This window comes from Perissodus microlepis, chromosome 2, assembly GCF_051167445.1.
Source record: "Perissodus microlepis isolate ML-2025 ecotype Zambia chromosome 2, ASM5116744v1, whole genome shotgun sequence".
Taxonomy (NCBI): Eukaryota; Metazoa; Chordata; class Actinopteri; order Cichliformes; family Cichlidae; genus Perissodus; species Perissodus microlepis.
The window spans coordinates 9,611,120-9,629,033 of NC_140462.1; the positions used below are offsets into that span (position 1 = coordinate 9,611,120).

General features: G+C 42.5%; 1 protein-coding gene across 2 annotated transcripts; it reads right to left on the bottom strand.

Moving 5' to 3' along the window:
* Positions 1-595: 595 nt before the first annotated feature.
* Positions 596-14,513, bottom strand: spon2a (spondin 2a, extracellular matrix protein). Of its 2 annotated transcripts, none has more exons than XM_084944534.1 (6): positions 14,414-14,513; positions 9,492-9,720; positions 7,319-7,539; positions 2,422-2,613; positions 1,916-2,087; positions 596-1,545 (listed from the first exon to the last, which is right to left on the bottom strand). In XM_084944534.1, the coding sequence occupies exons 2-6, from the start codon at positions 9,718-9,720 to the stop codon at positions 1,358-1,360; spliced, it is 1,002 nt and encodes a 333-aa protein (XP_084800660.1). In that variant the 5' UTR covers positions 14,414-14,513; the 3' UTR covers positions 596-1,357. The 2 variants fall into 2 exon arrangements, with proteins under 2 accessions (XP_084800660.1, XP_084800653.1); XM_084944527.1 differs by having other exon boundaries at positions 14,369-14,480.
* Between the last annotated feature and the right edge of the window lie 3,401 nt (positions 14,514-17,914).

The window sequence follows — 17,914 nt, forward strand, 5'->3', positions numbered from 1 at the left end:
TCTAATGAATACATGTATTTCTGTGATTGAAATTATTTTTTCATGAGGATCACTGTGATTATTGTTGTTGATTGTGACCACTAGGAGGTGCTACATCGCCACAAAGCCATCATTAAAGGGCAATGACGAGACTTCCAAGTGAGGCTTTAAAACAGTTTAAAAGAAATTTAATAAATGTGCCTTTCTATCTATAAACAAATATAACTTCCTTTAGGGGTCACCACAGGAGATCATCTCACCCTGTCCCCCAGCATCCTTCTCTATTACGCTGGTGTAAAAGAGAAGTTACTCCTTCACTACATCCATATGAACCTCCTCTGAGGTCTTCCTCTTTTTTTCCTCAGCTTAAACATAATTTTGTATAATGTATCCCACTTCTGCATGTGTCCAAACGATCTCACCTTTGCCTCTCTGACTTTGTCTCCAAACTGCTCAATTTGTGCTGTCCCTAATGTCCCCCAATGAAAATCTGACAATCTTCAGATAAATGCCTGGTCCTGACCCCATGCATTTATTAAACATTTATTAAAAATATATAATTTTCACACATAAACACCGTACAGCTGGAAAACCACACTGAAGAACAACACAGAAATTAATTTGAAAAACACACCTCCATGTTTATTCATGAGTTATACAAGATACGATACATTAAAGTATGTACAAAAGTCTCAACAATGAAATATCAAAAGAGAAAATAATACAAATATTTTAATCTTTCTTCCAATAAAAACCTGCATCGTGTCTTATTGCAAGCCAGCTTCTTCAGACTGGCATTACGCTTCAAGTCAGCCACTGGGTGTCTCTTATGAAAGGTCATATTTATAAAATGGGGTGTGAGGTTATTTTGAAATCCGGCAAGCATGTATAGGTTATCTAAGAGAAGTAATGCCAGCATGCCTGTAGAGGTATGCAGTATGTGCAAGGACATTTGTGAGCACTCTGTGCCAGTGTGCAGCTATCGACATACAGTTTGAATGCATACGTTGCTGACAATGAACAAACCATAATCAGTTTTTCTCTTCTGCATCTACAACAGTTCCAAAAAACCAAAAATATCACTTTGCACTCAAAACATTTAAACCGCTGTCTCAAGCTTTAATACCCGTCCAGCATGCAGTTACAATCAGACTCATAAACTCATAAACTCATAAACGTTCGCCCTAAATCTGATGGCCTTCGCTGTTATCGCGCCACATCTTAAACTTACAAAACTGAGCTGTAACAAAGACAATTGAACCCCTCGCTTCATAAACGCGACGATCAAGATGCAGAAACCTTTTAAAGTCCGGCAGTAAAAACACAAAAGTCCCAGTGTGTTGCATACCGGCAGCATGCGTTCTCATGCACTCTGCAGCTACTGGAGTTGCATGCAGCTGTGCGGTACGCATTCAGCCTGTTCCTCCAGCTCAGGGCAGGGGGTTCCAGCGTTGGCTGGTCGTAAGAGGATGTAACGTGTGCGGTGGCGGACGCCGCCCCTGGAGCAGGGACCCAGACACAAACCCCAAGACGACCAGAGCGACACTTCACAGTCCAATGGCGTTGCTGAGAAAGAGATGAGGAAAATATAAGAGACAGCCAAAAAGGTGTAGAAGTACTGCGATTTACCAAAGACGCAACTATGCTGTGAGTTTCCTGTAGCATTTAAAGGTACTGAGTGCATTCCCATTTTATACTATGATTTAACCAACCAAATACTCATTAAATCACATTTCTATTTATTCAGTAGAGACATAGACTGCTAACCTACTTAAATCGTCATTAGATGTGACTAAATGAACCATAATGTAACTTCAATGCAATGAAAAACACAATAAAACCACATTATGTGTCTCTTTGATTACCTGTGCTCTCCTATCCAATCATTTGCATCGATATTTGGCCTTTCAGCATTAAATTTGTCCAGTGGTCATACCTGAGAAGCGGCGGGGACTGATAGAGTTGGGCAGAATGTGGTTGGACATCGCGGTTTGATGGTCACGTGATCTGCTCTGTCGCGTGATCCTTATGCTGGCAATTGGTGGAAGATCCTTCAAGCGTGGATAGTAGAAGGAGTTGGCCGGGTGGTTTGGAAACTGAGAGGTGATCTGGACAAGTCAACAAAGAGCGGTGAGGCATATCTCATCAGGAGAGCCAGCAGATTCTCAAGACAACTTTGAATGGACAATAGCCCACTTTCAGACACATGCTGGGAAAAGATAGATGGTCCGTTACGCAAGAGAGCCTTCTTAACTGAAAAAACAACTTCATGTCAGACATGAGGCCTGCCAAGCAATAACTTAAGTGAAGAAATGATATCCCATAAGCATGCTGCAAAGTTCTAAAAATAAAAATAAGACAATACAAAAATGTACCTAGAACGTAGAGAAGTGTCAGGTTATGAGCACATGATGTACTAGTCCACACTGGAAGCATTCCTACCTTTGTGATGTTTTCTGGAGGGCTGGTGGGGAAGTTGGGAGAGGAGAAAGTGAATCCACTGTCTGTGCCGGCATCATAAGGGTGGAGGTCAACCGTCACTTCCTGTTTCCACTGGTTGCCCTCACAAAGATTTAGGCTGTCCACACCAACAAACCAGTCAGGGCTGGGGATCACCTTCACCATCAGGGACAGCTGTTGATACAAGAGACACCGTTAAGTGAATATTTAAGCTTATAGGCCAGAACTAGTCTTAATCGGTCAAGTCATCGGTTCATAAGCAGATATAAACTGAGTGGCAAAGCTATAAAGTGCTTTAATATTGACAGCATGGATGTCTTTGTGTCGCTGTCAGAGTGGAAAAGCTATCCAAACTTACAGGCCCTGTGGGAAAAAATAAATGCCACCTAAACCTAAAAAGTGGCAGCAAGAACTGCAATCAAGCATTTGTAATAATTGGCAATAGGTCTTTCAGATTACTGGGGCTCACCATCTTTGCAGAATTGTTTTAATACAACCCTAGTAAGCGGTCTGTTTATGGTCATCCCAAAGCATCTCCATCAGATTTAACTCCAGACTTTGATTAGGCCACTCCAAAACCTTTCTGTTCATTTTTCAGTTATTCAGAGGTCACCTTGGATAGCATTTTTCACTTTGTTCATAAACAAAATCATTATACTTGGGTTTGACTAATGAAATGTGCATGATGATCTAAAACATGTAAGTGCAACAAATATGCAAAAAAAAAGAGAAAGAAATCAGGAAGGGGCCAGATACGTTTGAAAGAATTGTTCATTATTTTGATTTATTTTCACCCTGCAAAGCATCAGCAGCACTTTGTGTTCAGTCACTATTCTCAGATGTCAGACTATGACGGTGAGCATTATCCTTTTAACAGCAGCGATGATGAAAATGCAGTCACATTAATCATTAATTAGTAGTCTAACTCACTATAGCACAAATGTTACACTCAATCCTCTGTTATTATTATTGTGGTTACAATCAAAAGTCTAACTGTAGAATTCTGGATGAGAAAAGGCTGACCGAAGGCTGTTTGGGGAAGAAAAGACAAACATTCCATAAAAAACAATAAATCTGATCCCATCAGCACAGCAATATTTTGTTATAATGATTCTTGTCTTTTGGTACAGTCTAGACCGTAATTACGTGGACAGCCAGGCTCTTTTTGTTCATCAGGCTCTGTGCTTTAGAGCATCCACTTTGTTCTAAAATAATGCTAAAAACATCCCAGCTTTAATATGTAATAGACGTGATATACTTATATTTCCAAATTACAGGGCCCAGATTTTCGGGGGTTCAACAGCAATTGGACATTTGGCTACCAAGTGTGTTACATTTAAACATTAGTATATGTACTAAAGAGTTTAGACTAAAGTGCTTGTCAATATAATTACACAACATGGTCTTCCAGAGTGATCAGAGATAGTTGGCTTGACAGATCAACAGACAGGCATGCGCGCAGTAACACTCTCAGAAATAAGCTTACAGTATAAGCCCATTTTTGTCCTGATAGGTACAATCTACATGAAGTTATCGCCTAAGCAACATTACTGGACCTTAAGGCAGCTTTTCAGGGGCCAAAAAGAGTACATATTTTCACCTTTAGGGTTTGTGAGGCAGATTATTTTCAGTTTCTTTAGTATCCAAGTCCTTTAATGTAATCAATTAGATTATGTTCACCTGTGACTCATTTTCTCTCCAGGCCTTTCTGCTCTGCTTCAGTCTTCTGTCTGTGTATTTATAATGCTGCCTTCCCTCTACTGTCAATGTCACTGTTAACTTTACACAATACAAGTTGCTGTTCTCTGGTTTTTAGTGTCTTCTAGCTCCAGGGAGTTTTTACTATTCATTGACTTTGTTTCTCTTTTGTGGTTTGCCTCGCAAACATCATCAGCTTAACAAAGGGCTCGCATGTTGGGTCCTTCTTCACCACACTCTAACACTAACACCCACAAAAACATGAAGCAATAACTCTGAGTAAAATGCAACTGAGATATATAAAATTAAAGGTTTATTTATTCAAATAATTGTATATATTGTATATATGCACCAAAGTGATGCATACGTTACTGTGTAATCTGCTCACTGAAAACCAGATTAAAGCCAAATGGAACCCACAACAGGCCAGGACAGAAGGTTTCTGCAGAAAAGGTCCAGGGCAGCATGTAGACATCTGTGTGTAAGGACTTCAGAAAACCACTCGCTGCGGATTTCCAACAAGATTTTGTCTGACTTTGTGCATATCTGTAAAATTACTTGTAAAACCTAAACTTGGGCTCTCTGTGTTAAAGTGGATACATGTGACTGTCCAAATGCTCACTGCGTGAACTATATTACAGGAATCATTCTGCACAACTATAAATGCATTAAAAATGACATCACGCACAAAAACACAGCTGATCTCAGGATTTATAGCTCTAAAACTTATAAATGCATGTGAGCTCATGAGTTCACTCAGTTTCCTGTGCAGGGTTAGATTGTGTGTTCTCTGTGATGGATGTTTCCTGAGTGCCAGTGACCTCATACAGGAAGTGGCCTGGAGGTCAGCACACACCGAGGTCACAGATGACCAGAAAACAGCACATCTGAAAACGCCTCCTCACTCAAGGGCCGATATTTGAGGACCTTGGCTAAGCTGCTCAGTCTCAGGGAGGGATTGGTGGGCTTGGCTGGCTTTTGATGGATAGGAAAGGGTGGCTGGAGGATGTGTGGGGGGGGTGGAGCTGGAACAGAAAATCAAACTAGTCAAAAGAGACTCAGACAAGAGGGTAGGTAGAGTCAGCATGACACACAAAGTCTGTTTCTTGGCTGTAATTCATGCCAGAGAACAGAGAAACCAAATCAGAGGTCGCACTCTTGCTTTTATGAATCTACTCATCCACTCTTTCCTTTCTTCCTCCCTCTTTTCTGCAAACACCGCTCCTTCATCGTCCTCCTTTTTCAGCCTCCTCTGAAACAGCAGCTTTTCCAAGAAATCATTCTGCTATATCCATCGGGCCACTCAGCAAGGATGTCTTCTCAGGGGTATTCCTCGTCAGCAGCTTGATCAGTCCGCGGATGTTTTGCAACGCACGGGCCAGGAAGTGTCTCCAAAGCACAGACGGTTTCAAATCTCCCATGACCCCTCTCACTTTTTTCCCCAACCCATCAAAACAAACAGCATAGTCATCCCTGAAAGCATGCGACTCTGTCACCTGAATACTTGCTCTCAAAAAGCCCTGAATTTCACAACGGGGCTTATTCGTTGTAATCTGTCTGTTTTAAATTACACACCAAGAGCAGAAGAGTCATGAACAGTGGAGATGGAAATCATATGTGTTTGGGATTTTTTTGCTTTTTAGGTCACTGAGTATGAATGTTTTGGTTGTTTGGAAGAGAAAGGATGGTATTTATAAATGAGCGTGCGGGAGAAACAGACAGAGAAGCACAATAGCAGACTGAGCAGACGACAGCTTCACATCATTCACGTGTGCTCAGCACAAACCCGCCGATGTCACGCTTTCCTTTGCCGTTCTGCTCACAGGTCTAAAAACAGACCATTTAAAAGCAGCCACAGGCATCATATACCTAGATGACAAGCTGCTAAGCTGCTGTCCATGACTCGTACTTACCAACGATGCCCTCCGACCAGGTTGTTTATGATTTTTTTAAGGTCCTCGGGTTCAAGCAGTGCGACAGGCAATAAACAAATGTAGGTCACCAGACTTTCAGGCAGACACACACCTATTCCTACAAGCTCCAGTAAAATGTCCACCCTCTCCTCTACACCTTTTTCCTTCTTGTTCATCAGCTGCGTATGCCTGACTCATAAAGGGGTTATTTTATTTCGAGTTGTAACTTTTCCACATGGCCATGCCTCAAATCCTTTGCCTTTGTTTAAGGCCCGGCTCCTAAATTTAACCCGAGCCTCAACAAAGAGTCCAACCGTGACTTTTGCTCCCGCACTCGGTCACCATTCAAGATACGCAGCGCTATCCAGCAATGAATAAAGCCACAACCTTAAATATGGCTCATGTGGGACCCCAGCGGTTATCCTCCACAGCTGGTTCTTTAGTGCAACAGTTTCACATTGTGTTTCCTTAGAAAAGGATTTTCCCTGCTAAGCTGCAGTACAGGAAATCTGACACAGAAGAAAAGAAAAGTTTGCAAAAAAAAAATCTTGGTAAACATTTACTTAATTTGGTTCACTCGGGTGGCTGAAGTCACATGAAGATGTTCTGATCACCTGGGATCACTTTAAGGTTGAGCACACGGGTAAAATGATCAAAGCAACCATTGAATGTTGGTGTAGAAGAGGCATGGGAGCATATGTTATTATTCTTGTCTGCTTCCAAAATATGGAGCCAGTTGAAGGCTTAAAGCAGGTAAACTGTTAGCCAAAGTTATCTACAAAAGCAGCTGACATTTTCTTGTCTTTATTGGACCATTGGCGAAGTGTAAAAACAGTGTGCTGCTCGTTATATAGTGGGTGTCATCTAGTTGTTATATATTTAATTTCATCATCACATGAAGACAGATTCCAGATTCCACTCGCTATATCGTAACGTTTGCTGTACCAAGTTCTTATCTAACGCTAAGAAAACAGGCAAATGTGTTTCCAGAAACAGCTCCCTGTGCTGCGCGTCATCATGGGTCCGCAGCAGACAGAGCACAGACCTTGCAGGATGGATGTGGGCGTTTGTGGCTGCAGAGCTGAAGCACTTCAGCTAAACATAGGCTGATTGGATAGTGGAAAGAAGTGGTGAAGTGTTTAATCAGAGCAGATGAACGTGGATGTTATGGGGAGGCTGGTCACCAGATGACGGAATAGGTTTAGCCCAGCAGATGGTTTGTGTGACTTACTGCGTCTGAGTATTTATGAAGGTAAATTTGTGCCTACCAGTGAACTCCGGGGATGAATAAGCATCTCTGTGGAGCTGTGCCCGATGCCATTGGGGATGCCAGCCGTTCGGTACATGGCGCCGACCACGCGCTTCTTCCTGGCCTCCTTGGCTGTCTTCATCAGCTCCACCGTCACTCCGAGTTCAGCGAAGCTCTGAACCCCTGCGCTGGCTGGAGCGCCCTCCTCCCATAGCCGAAAATGACGATTATGGCTGACCGCTAAAGAGAAAAAAGAAATTGAAGAAAGAGGAGATGACAGGAGTAAGATGCTTATTCACTGGAATGCATATCAATGTCAGCGAAGCACCACAGAGCCTCAGCCAGACGATGAGATCATTTCCACCAGTGGAGCCTGCATGTATTTCTATGGCTCTCTCCTCCTTCCTGCACTTATGCATTTAATTCTAAAGGAATTGCCCACATGCATGTCTTTGGCAATATTGCAAGGTTACAGTTACGTCTTTTCTCCATCTATCACTGAAGAAACCACAACACTGCTGCCAGGAGGTAGGTCAGGAACTCGGATTGGCAGCCAGATGGTGGATAAAATAATAAATTCATAACTTTTACTCTTGCTTTTTCTGATACGTCGGGTCCGTGAGCATTTGCCTCACATTCCTATGTTTTGTTGTGGCTATCTATGAAATCGCTTTGAATGGAGACACTGATTTAGGCTGAACTGTTTGTACCACAGCTTCTGGAGCTACGTTGTTGAATCCCACAGAGCTACTGGCCTGGGCCGGTGGTTTTAAGGGCAAAGTAAGGTTAGCCAGAAACACGTTGACAAATGCTCTGATGGTTCTGCCTTACCTCACTTTTCAGACCCGCGTACAGGCGCACGCACGCCAACGCATTTAAGTTAAAACGCCGAGCCACACACACGCATGATCTGCCCAGCACACTTCACACACTATCTTGTTTCTTTCCAAACTGCGATTACTTCATGCTTAATTACATTACCATCCTAACAAACTTCCCACAAGCATCATTGAAACTTGATAACCCATCACGTTTGAGCCCTATCAAGACATTAAATCCCATTTCTCTCTAATTCTCTTGAGTATTTGTTTTTGGCTATGACAAACTCCATTCCTCCTTTATTCTGTTGGCCGTCAGACCTTCTTCAGGTTGTTTTTTTTGTGTGGTGACAGATTTCATCCCCAGTCTTCTTTGTGTCCCCCTGCTGCAGACTCTGAGGCTACTGAGGTCTTTGTTTTTCTTTTCTTGTGACAAAGTCCAATCCCCGGTGCCCAGCACCCTGGAACATTAAAGGCCATTATGGGTGTGTCAGAATCTCTGATGCCTCTGTCTATATGGAGTAAGTAGGACATCATCCTCTGGCAAAGCAGTCGAGCACCAATGGGAGACCTGGAAACCAGACAAAGCTGCAGCCACCACACAGCAGTCCAAGACGCCGCGCACACAGATGTGCAGACATCTGCCATCCATCCATCCACAATGTTTGTTTTTTGCTTTTTTTAAAAGAGGGAGAATATAAGGTTGTATTTGGTTCTGCTTCTCCTCCTCCTGGCTCCGAGGTGAGTGGTCTGACCCCACCACACCCCAACTATCATCACCCACCTTCAGCAGCCCCAAACTCACCACTCCAGTCTTTACCGCCAACACTGTGGTAAACCAGCGGAAATGTGGGAAGGAGAGTAGGACTGACTCGAAGAAATAGAGGAATATTAAAGATACGGCTGAAGAGAAGTTAGAGAAACAAAGAGAAACGCTACCATCTGGGAGCGTTTAGGTTGTTTTTCTTGTTGCTCTCAACCTTTTGCTGTTTTGCTCATTAACATCTCTAACCTCTTTTTGTATGCAGTTGTGCATGAAGCTCCTTGATGAGGAACAAAAAATAAATAAACTGCCCTTGGGTGAAGCAGAAGTTGCTTCAGTGTGACTGCTCGTCCAAAATGTCCTTAAGTCTCACTGTGAATGTGATTTGTGCATTTTGATTGGCTCACCTGTTACACAAAAGCTTTACATCGGTAAACTCTTAACTGCTGAAAATAAATGAAAAAAAAAAATACTGTGACTCTTTGCTGCTGTTGCGAATCTGAAGTAATAGTCCACATGCAATGGACTATCAGGTGTCACAGTAAAAATTTCCATTTAACATGGATGATTTTCCAGTAACCCGTGTTTCTACCCCCATGGGTCTTGCTCACCTATGAGTTTGGACCACTGTGCAGGGGGTCGGAACAGTGGATACTGCTTTGGGAAAGCCTGAGGGCTCCAGTGACCAGTAAAGACCAGGATGTAGGAAGCAGGACTCTTGGCTGTGCATTCTGTCCCAATGAGCGGTCGCAAAGGCCCAGCAAATGTGAAGCAAAGCTTCACAAGTACGAGGAGGAGCTGCTGCAGCCAGCCACAGGTCAGGTGCTCTGATGACATCATCTGCAAGAAATGGAGAAATGAAAAAAAAAAAAAAAAAAAAACCATTAAAGTCTTTCTTCCTGCTCTGTGCACAATCATTGTAAAAAGAAATAAATAAATCACTGTTGCAAATGGCGTGAACAAAAAGCTGCTGAACAAGTCTACCATAAACTCTGTGACATATAATCTTGTACGTGGGCAAGTAAATGAAAAGATCGCAAGACGAACATTTAGGAAACCAAACCCAGACAATCCCGGAAAATCAGTATGAGTGGGGAAATTCCATATCCCAGCCCTGATATCAAAACACAGCATTTTTATCAAAGACCAAAGCCCGATGAACTCCCTGACCCTTAGGCTTCCTATTAAAGAAGCTCTCCCATTTCTTTGGTGCAGCCAAGAGACTTCTGACAAAAAGCCAGTTTCTGGCTACAGGGGAAACATCACGTTGTAATGTCTGCTGTAGACGCCGCCTTTAAATAAAACAACATCTCTGAGGATGGATACAAATTTCTGTCTGCTCTACTGATCTCACCGACTGACCATCCGCTGACCACCAGCTGCTGACTCAGACTCACACTCTATTAAGAGGCAGAGGGGCGACGGGGGCATGACAATTGCTCAAAATGCATTTCAGCTCCATAGGTCGCAGTCTAGAAACCCCCATTTGTTTTGAACTCTTTGTGATTTTTACATTCATGATAACAATATTAATGGGAAATCCACAGAAATTTTGGTGAAAATGCTTTTAGTTGAATTTATTTTTAAATTTATTGTGTTTTGTTTTTCTGTTTTTTTAATGAGTCTACCGCTGTGGAGAGATAATCTGTTATCTCTAACAAAGTAGTCACTACATCCGTCCTCTCAATTTTCTGTTTTATAGCTGGCAGTCACTAACATTAATAGCAATAACATTATTCACTTTGTTGGAGTGTTGGCCTGGTATTTACTGTCATTGGACGAGCAGAAGAAAATGGATGGCTGTGAATTATAAACTCTCTCCACCACAACTACTTCTTCGTTGCATACTGAGGGTAAACAAGTAGTGTTGTCTTTACTTTGATTTTTAAGATTATTACAAAAAAATCTCAGCTCAACTTGCAACTTTGCAATCAAACCAACTATAAAAACCAGATAAACTGCTGGAACAGCTGTTCATTAGCAGAAGTACAGAATCGGCCAATCACAGGGCAAGAATTCTGTGCATTTCTGTGCAGACATAAAATAGAAAGGCAAAATTAAAATTGACTTTAATAACTACTTGTTACAGCCAAGGTATGCAGAAGAGCAACTCTGAACCTTGAAGCTGAAAGGCTACAGCAGCAGAAAACCAAATTGGGTGCCGATTTTGTCAACTAAGAACAGGAAGTTGAGGATAAACTTCATAGAGCTCACCAATACTGAACAACAGCAAACTGGAAAAATGTTGCCTGGTCTAATAAGTCCCAATTTCTGCTGCAGCTTTCAAAAGGTAGAGTCAGAATTTGGTGTAAATAACATGAAAGCATGGAACCATCCTGCTCTGTATCAACAGTTCAGGCTGGCTGTGGCTGGCACCCTTTGGGCTCCTTCATACCAACTGAGCATTGCTGCTGATCATGTCCATCTGGGTGCTTCCAGCCACGTCACAAAGCTCAAATCACCTCCAAATGATTTCTTGAACATGACAATGAGTTCACTGTATTCAAATGGCCTCCACAGTCACCAGTTCTCCATTCAATAGAGAAACTGTGGGATGTGGTGCAACAGGAGATGTACAGCCAACAAATCTGCAGCAACTCTGTGATGCTGTTGTGTCAACATGGATCAAAATCTCTGAGGAACGTTACCAGCACCTTGTTGTATCTGTGCCATGAAGAATTAAGGTACTTCTGGGGGCAAAACAGGGTCCAACCAGGTACTAGCAAGTAATGAAGTGGCCAGTACACAAAAAGGAAAGACACACAGGGGCAGTGCATTAAAAACTTGAGCAATTGCAAAGGTGGGAAACACACAAGGGCAGGAAGTGGAGGATTAGGAAGCGGATTCTCATAGTGAAGAGGACAGCATTTGTGTTTGGTGCCAGCTTTCAAGGGTAGCTGTAATGACAGAATTTTGAGCAACTGGCATAGCCTTACTGTTGAACTCTTAATGGCAAAGAAAGAGTCCCACTGTCAGAAGAGTTAAAGAAGACGAGCAAGACGAGTGGCAGAAAATCAATAGTTGGATTCAGAAGGAAATTCACAGCCTCGGGACCCAAGAGGATTCAAAAGCAATTTTTAGCTGGCATTATTTCTCCTAAATGAAAGAACAAACCTGCAGTACTGTGTGTCATAGTGTGCACGTACCAATTTACATCTAAATTTGCTCCAGATCTGGCTTTTTGATTCCGCTTTCAAAATGTGATCTTCCAATTATTCCCAAATACCGTCCTAATCCAAACTGGCACCTAGATTAGATGGCCCCAAAGTCATCAACATGCTTCGCTGAGTCAAGCATTTCAAGGGAAAATACACAAAATGACATCACCTCACTTATTGTGTTTTATTTGCAGATCTTTTAGCTCCGTCTCCAGTGTGTAACTTCGAGGCAGATCTTTTTTTCCGTTTGTGTGTTACAGAAAGGGAGAGTGGCATTTGTATGAGTTACTATAGTATAACTAAAACTCCAAGCAGCTGCAGAATGCAGACAGTTAAATTTGGGCAAGTCAAAAACGCACACATGTGTATGTAACACCCCACACACACACACACACACACACACACAACACTCATGTCCTGCTGCACATTGTCAGTGAAGTCTATTTTCAGGGATCAGATAGTATTACTCCTCCAATATAGCTGCAAAACTCCAACTCTGACACTTTTCTGACCGCGTCCTCGCAGCGTGTTTTATCCATTCCCGTCTCCATTAAACGTCTCCACTGCACTGTTTAACTGCCAGCTGTAAAAGATACCCCACATATGGTGACACACAGAGGTCCCGCTTTGATCGTGCAGCTCAGTCATCAGATCACCTCACTGACTGCTACAGCTTGGCTGGAGGCAGATGAAGCTTCAGGATGAGAAGTATGGGTCTCCTTCCAGAGAGTAACTTCAGCTTCTAATCTTATCTTTGTGACTGAAGCTTGTGTGTGGAAATTCATGACCTGGACCCTGCAGGCTTTAACATCAGCATGTGAACTTGGTAACTGTGACTGTCCTGTCTGCTCTCTCCACTATGTTTATTAGAGAAAAGGAGGTCAACGCTGTGACAGGGTGATGCAAACACTTACTTAAACACTCTGGACGCAAAAGATAAATTTTTTTTTGTCTGAATATGATCTTTTATTCTGAAATTATTTGTGTCTGATCAACTCTGACCTGCTCTACAGTGAGACTGGTTTATTTGACCCTCTTACGCTCCTTTTGAATTCATCCCATTGACCCCGTAACACACTAAAGAGACATTTCTTGAATTCCCACATGGACACGATGAGCTTTATCGGTCAGCACACAGACACACTACCAGCTGATGCGTGCTGCTGCAACACATGCAGAGATAATAGCTTCTTTTTAAAAAAAAAAAAAAATACACATAAAAGACACAAAAACTGTCAAACACGCAGTTACATGCACGCACACAATTTAGATGTGCGCTCACCAGTCGGCACAGACAGACAAACACAGCAGTTTTTCTGTCAGGCACGAGACACAATAAAACAAGGGGATGTGGCGCAGAGCCAAACTTAAGCGGCTGCCGCCCTCCGGGCACATTTACTGTGCAATTAAAGTGGCTTCAAGCAGAGATAATACACACATTCACCTCAGCTCATACACAAAGGCATTCGGTTATGAACACAAAAGCACAGATTTGTTCATGCAGCCGGAGGTACGTTTGTTTTTAACAAGAAAATGGAAAGGGGATAATTTGCTTTTGTGGCCAAGATTTTTCATGAAAATCTTTTACGGGGCAACGGCCGGTTTAGGAGCTTGTGTCGAGAAGGGAGACACATCAGTCTGTCTTAAATTAGCCTACTTCTACGCAACCATTTCATTCATTCGTGCATACAAAGAGAAAACGCAGCGAGATGTGCATCACATCGACGGCAGGTCTGAAACTTTCACTGCTTCTCGTGTAGCTGGAGGGGAAATTATGACACCTGGTACAAAAGAAAAGTGAGGAGGCACTGCCCGAGTTTGGCTTTCCTGACGATATGGATTTATAATATGAAAAAAGAAGAACTAAAAATCAGCTGTGAAACAGAAAAATAAGCATCTAGTCGAATCATTCCTGCAAGGGAAGAGTTCGGTGATGGGAAATCGATTCATCTCTTTATTTATTTGAATATTTCAATCACTGCCACTTAACACAAATCTGCTACATTTCAGAGAGAATAGTGTGATTATTAGATACTTTACTAGCTAGTAGCAAGATCACAATTTAGTATTGTGTACAACCAACCTTCAGTCTGGGCTTTTTAAATGCATGCAGTATAACGTAATGCTGAATTCTGCAGAATTAGATACTTTCAATTGAAATTTGATGCGTCATATGATTATATTACATTATATTTCAGAGGCAATAATGACAAGGTTAAAATTATACATTTACTTAAGCAAGATTTTCCATTAAAGTGGGTATTTGGGTTAAACTCACCCAGGCTTTCTGTGCAGTGAATGAATGAAGTCGCTCAGTGTGTGTTCCCTACCTGTGCTGGATTATCAGTGACAGAGAGAAGCTGCAGCAGACTCACAGAGAGGGTACAGCTCCACTTGCTCCCTATTGTAACCGGTTTTCTGGTGCAGCCTTATCAACCTCTATCCCTCGGCTGCCCGTCTTTATCTCTTTCCAAATTTCTCTCCTCCTCCCTTCTCCGTATCTCCTCACGTTACCCTCCTCTTTCTCTCTTCCTTTCTCCTGCTTTCTCCTCCCCCTCCTCGTTTTTTTTCCCTTTTCCTCCCCGTACCTCTCCTTGTATGGAAAGGCAGTTAACAGCCTCAATCCTCTCCCCTCTTTTCTCCCTCTTAGCCTCTCTCTCTATTCTTTCAGTGGCTGTGTAAATTCAACAGGCACATTGCTGACAAGGTAATCAACACCACCTTGGCCTCTCTCTCTCTCGTCATACCCTGTTCAGCTCTATGTATTATCTTGCCCCCGTTTTTCAGCTCAAGCTGTCAGACTTGAGAGGTGTAGAGTTGCTGAATAATGGCAGTAAATTAGAAAGAGAAAGAAGCGGGGCTTCATGCACAGACATGCAACCTGGATAACAGATGAGCTCAGTCTGGACAGAAGCATGGGCTTTTATTTCTGCAGTGAATGCACTGATTGGACACCGCAGATAACCAAAGAGTTTAAAGTGGTTCCTGTCTTCTTTTTTGTCCCACCCCTTTCAAATAGTTCTCCTGTCCTGTGGCCTATCCAGCTGTGATCTCAGTTGAGGAACCCCATTTCCTCAGGTCAGAGTGTCTAAGTATGTGTGTGTATATGAGAGAGTGAAAGAGACGTGTGGCCACCAGGTCCCACAGCTGGTAGACACATGGACGACCAGGGAGGTTTCTGTTGCCCGCCGCCACAAACTTATCAACGTGTCAGAGGCTGAAACTAAATAAGACTCTTTGTACGTGGTGCAACAAAACAGCCTACGTTTCATGAAAACACACACCCTGCTTGGGCTCAGTGTGGACCGAGCCTTGCCACTCTCAAGACATGTGCTATCAGCTTGACCTGGCAAACATCAGCCAGAGCAAGAAGAAAACAGAGGCAGCCACGTCACTATATAGCCCAAAACCTTCCTGGAATAAGAAGGGATGAAGAGGCGAGGGCAGAGGAAGAGTGGGGTTAGATGTGGATCGGGTAACAATTTGGACTTTGTGTCCTGCAGTTATAAACAATCACGCAAACACCATCAACCCATCTGTTTCCACTACTACTTCCTCACCAGCTCTATCTATCTATCTATCTATCTATCTATCTATCTATCTATCTATCTATCTGTTCATGCTGATGCTGTTGAAAGTAGGTTACGGGAAATAAGCATGACTCCCTTGCTGCTGCCTGCTGATTAATGACAGTGATCTTAGCATCCAGACTGACTTACCGCGTTAATGTGAAATGTCAGTGACACTCTATCAGCTGCTCAGGTGTGCATACGTGCATGCAATCAAACACACCGCACCCACAAAACGACTTCAGTTTTGAGCCCACATTGGGAGGTATGCCGGTGGACACTGACACACGTGTGCCTGCAAACCTATGTGGGAATTGATGATTGCTTACATTACCATAACACACGCAGAGCTCACGGTTAAGCTGCGCTCTCCAGCGCACACACACACACTCAAAAAGTCTCGCTTTAGGACACCGGATACAGCAGCGGATTTGCCTGACTGACGCAAATCGGCAAGATAGCTGGAAGTTTTCTTCCTGTCGATCACGTGCTCACGTCAGTGCTACACGAGCCAAGCGAGTAGGGCAATGAAAGGAAAACCGTGAGCTAATCACAGAGCGTTGTGCGTGGGACATACTAGATCCACTGTGTCGGCCTCACTGCCATGAACACTCTGCACCCCTATAACAGGACCGACAGGAGGAAAGAACAGCAGGGAGAACAGATGGATTACACCGATACACGGTGCATGAGACCAAAACCAACAATGTGTTCATCCATCTCTCAACTCCTCAGCACATCTTTACCCTCCCTGTGCCACGCAGCTCAAACCCATTTATCCCTGCAAGAGATAAATATTTAAAATTATTTAGTAGGGCTGATACTACCTCTGATAACTGATAATAATTTTGTAGTTTTTGTATGAACTGCAATTAAATTTGGTTAATTTTATTTGAACCATAATTTAACCAAGAAATTTTAGAAAATAGACTAAAACCTCTTTTTCTTTATACATCTATCTTCCAAACACAACAACAATCAGGTATAGCTGCTAGCATGCTAACATTATTGAGCTAAAGTGGTACATATGGTTACTATTAAACCTTGAAAACTAACTTTTTAAGAAAAAAAGCCAAGACCCAACCTAGCTATACAGTAAAACAATTCTAAAAAGCACATAAACAGCTGAAATTGAGTCACTTTTGATTATTGAGGCAAGATGCTCAGAGCTACATTAGCCACTACTAGCATAGTAGCTGCTTTGTTGGTAGTGTGGGTGCCAGGAAAATGCGTGCAGTTATTAAAATATGTGTAAACTTACATGGAAATACATCAGTATGTAAGACAAACACAGAGTTTGTGCAGTTTGAACACTCAAAGTCAGTATTTGGTAACTTAATTCTTCAATACAGTCTGAAATTTCTTAGGCTGCTTCGAAGCTCTCCAGCTTTTCTCTTTTTTGGATATTGACTGCCTTTTGTTCTGTTTTCTGTCAAGATGAACCCATAGTGCTCAATAATGTTGAGACCCGGGCTCTGGGGAGGCCAGTCCATGACTGATGGTGTTTCACTGTTTTTCCATCTAAGTATGTTTTAATTGCATTGGCAGAGTATCTGTGATCATTGCTAAAAATGAAGCTGTTGACAGTCTGATGCTTGCCAGATGGCATTGCATGGTGGATCAAATATGACCGTAATTTTCTGTGTTTATTTTTTGAAACGTTCTCCAATGCTATTGGCTGAAATGCAGCTCTAAACATGACCTCTGTGCCTCCACCACGTTTTCAAGATGGCTGTTGACACTCACTGGTGCGCCTCTTTTTTGGCAGTGAACCAAGAATTTTAAATCTGGATTCATTACTCCACAAGACCTGTTGGCACTGATTTTTAGTGCAGTTCTTGTGTAATTCAGCACACCTCAGCCTTTTCTCCCTGCTTATTTTCCTTCTGTGAACAGTAGATGGATCAGCTGAAGGGCCAAATGAATCTTTCATGTCCTATGTCAGATCTATATTGCAATTTTTCCTATTTCTTATGGACAAGACTTCTAGGTAGTGTTAATCTGCTGTAGTTTTACCTGCATTTTTTGTCCTCTACTTGTCCAGTTTCCTCAAATTTGTTCAGGGCATACTGCACACCATGGGAAGAGCTACTAGCTCTTTGGGAACCACCTTGTTGGTGCAAAAAATACTACCTTATTCCTGTCAAACTGTTATCGTTTGAACTGTTCACACATTCAGCTGAAAAAATGGGAACAAATGATGTGGTTTTGTGACAGGCTGTTAATTACAGTCTCTGTCCTAGTTTTAAATCCAATTTAAAACTGGTTCTTTTTCTGAGTTGTTATATGTAGGCAACTCTGCTTCAT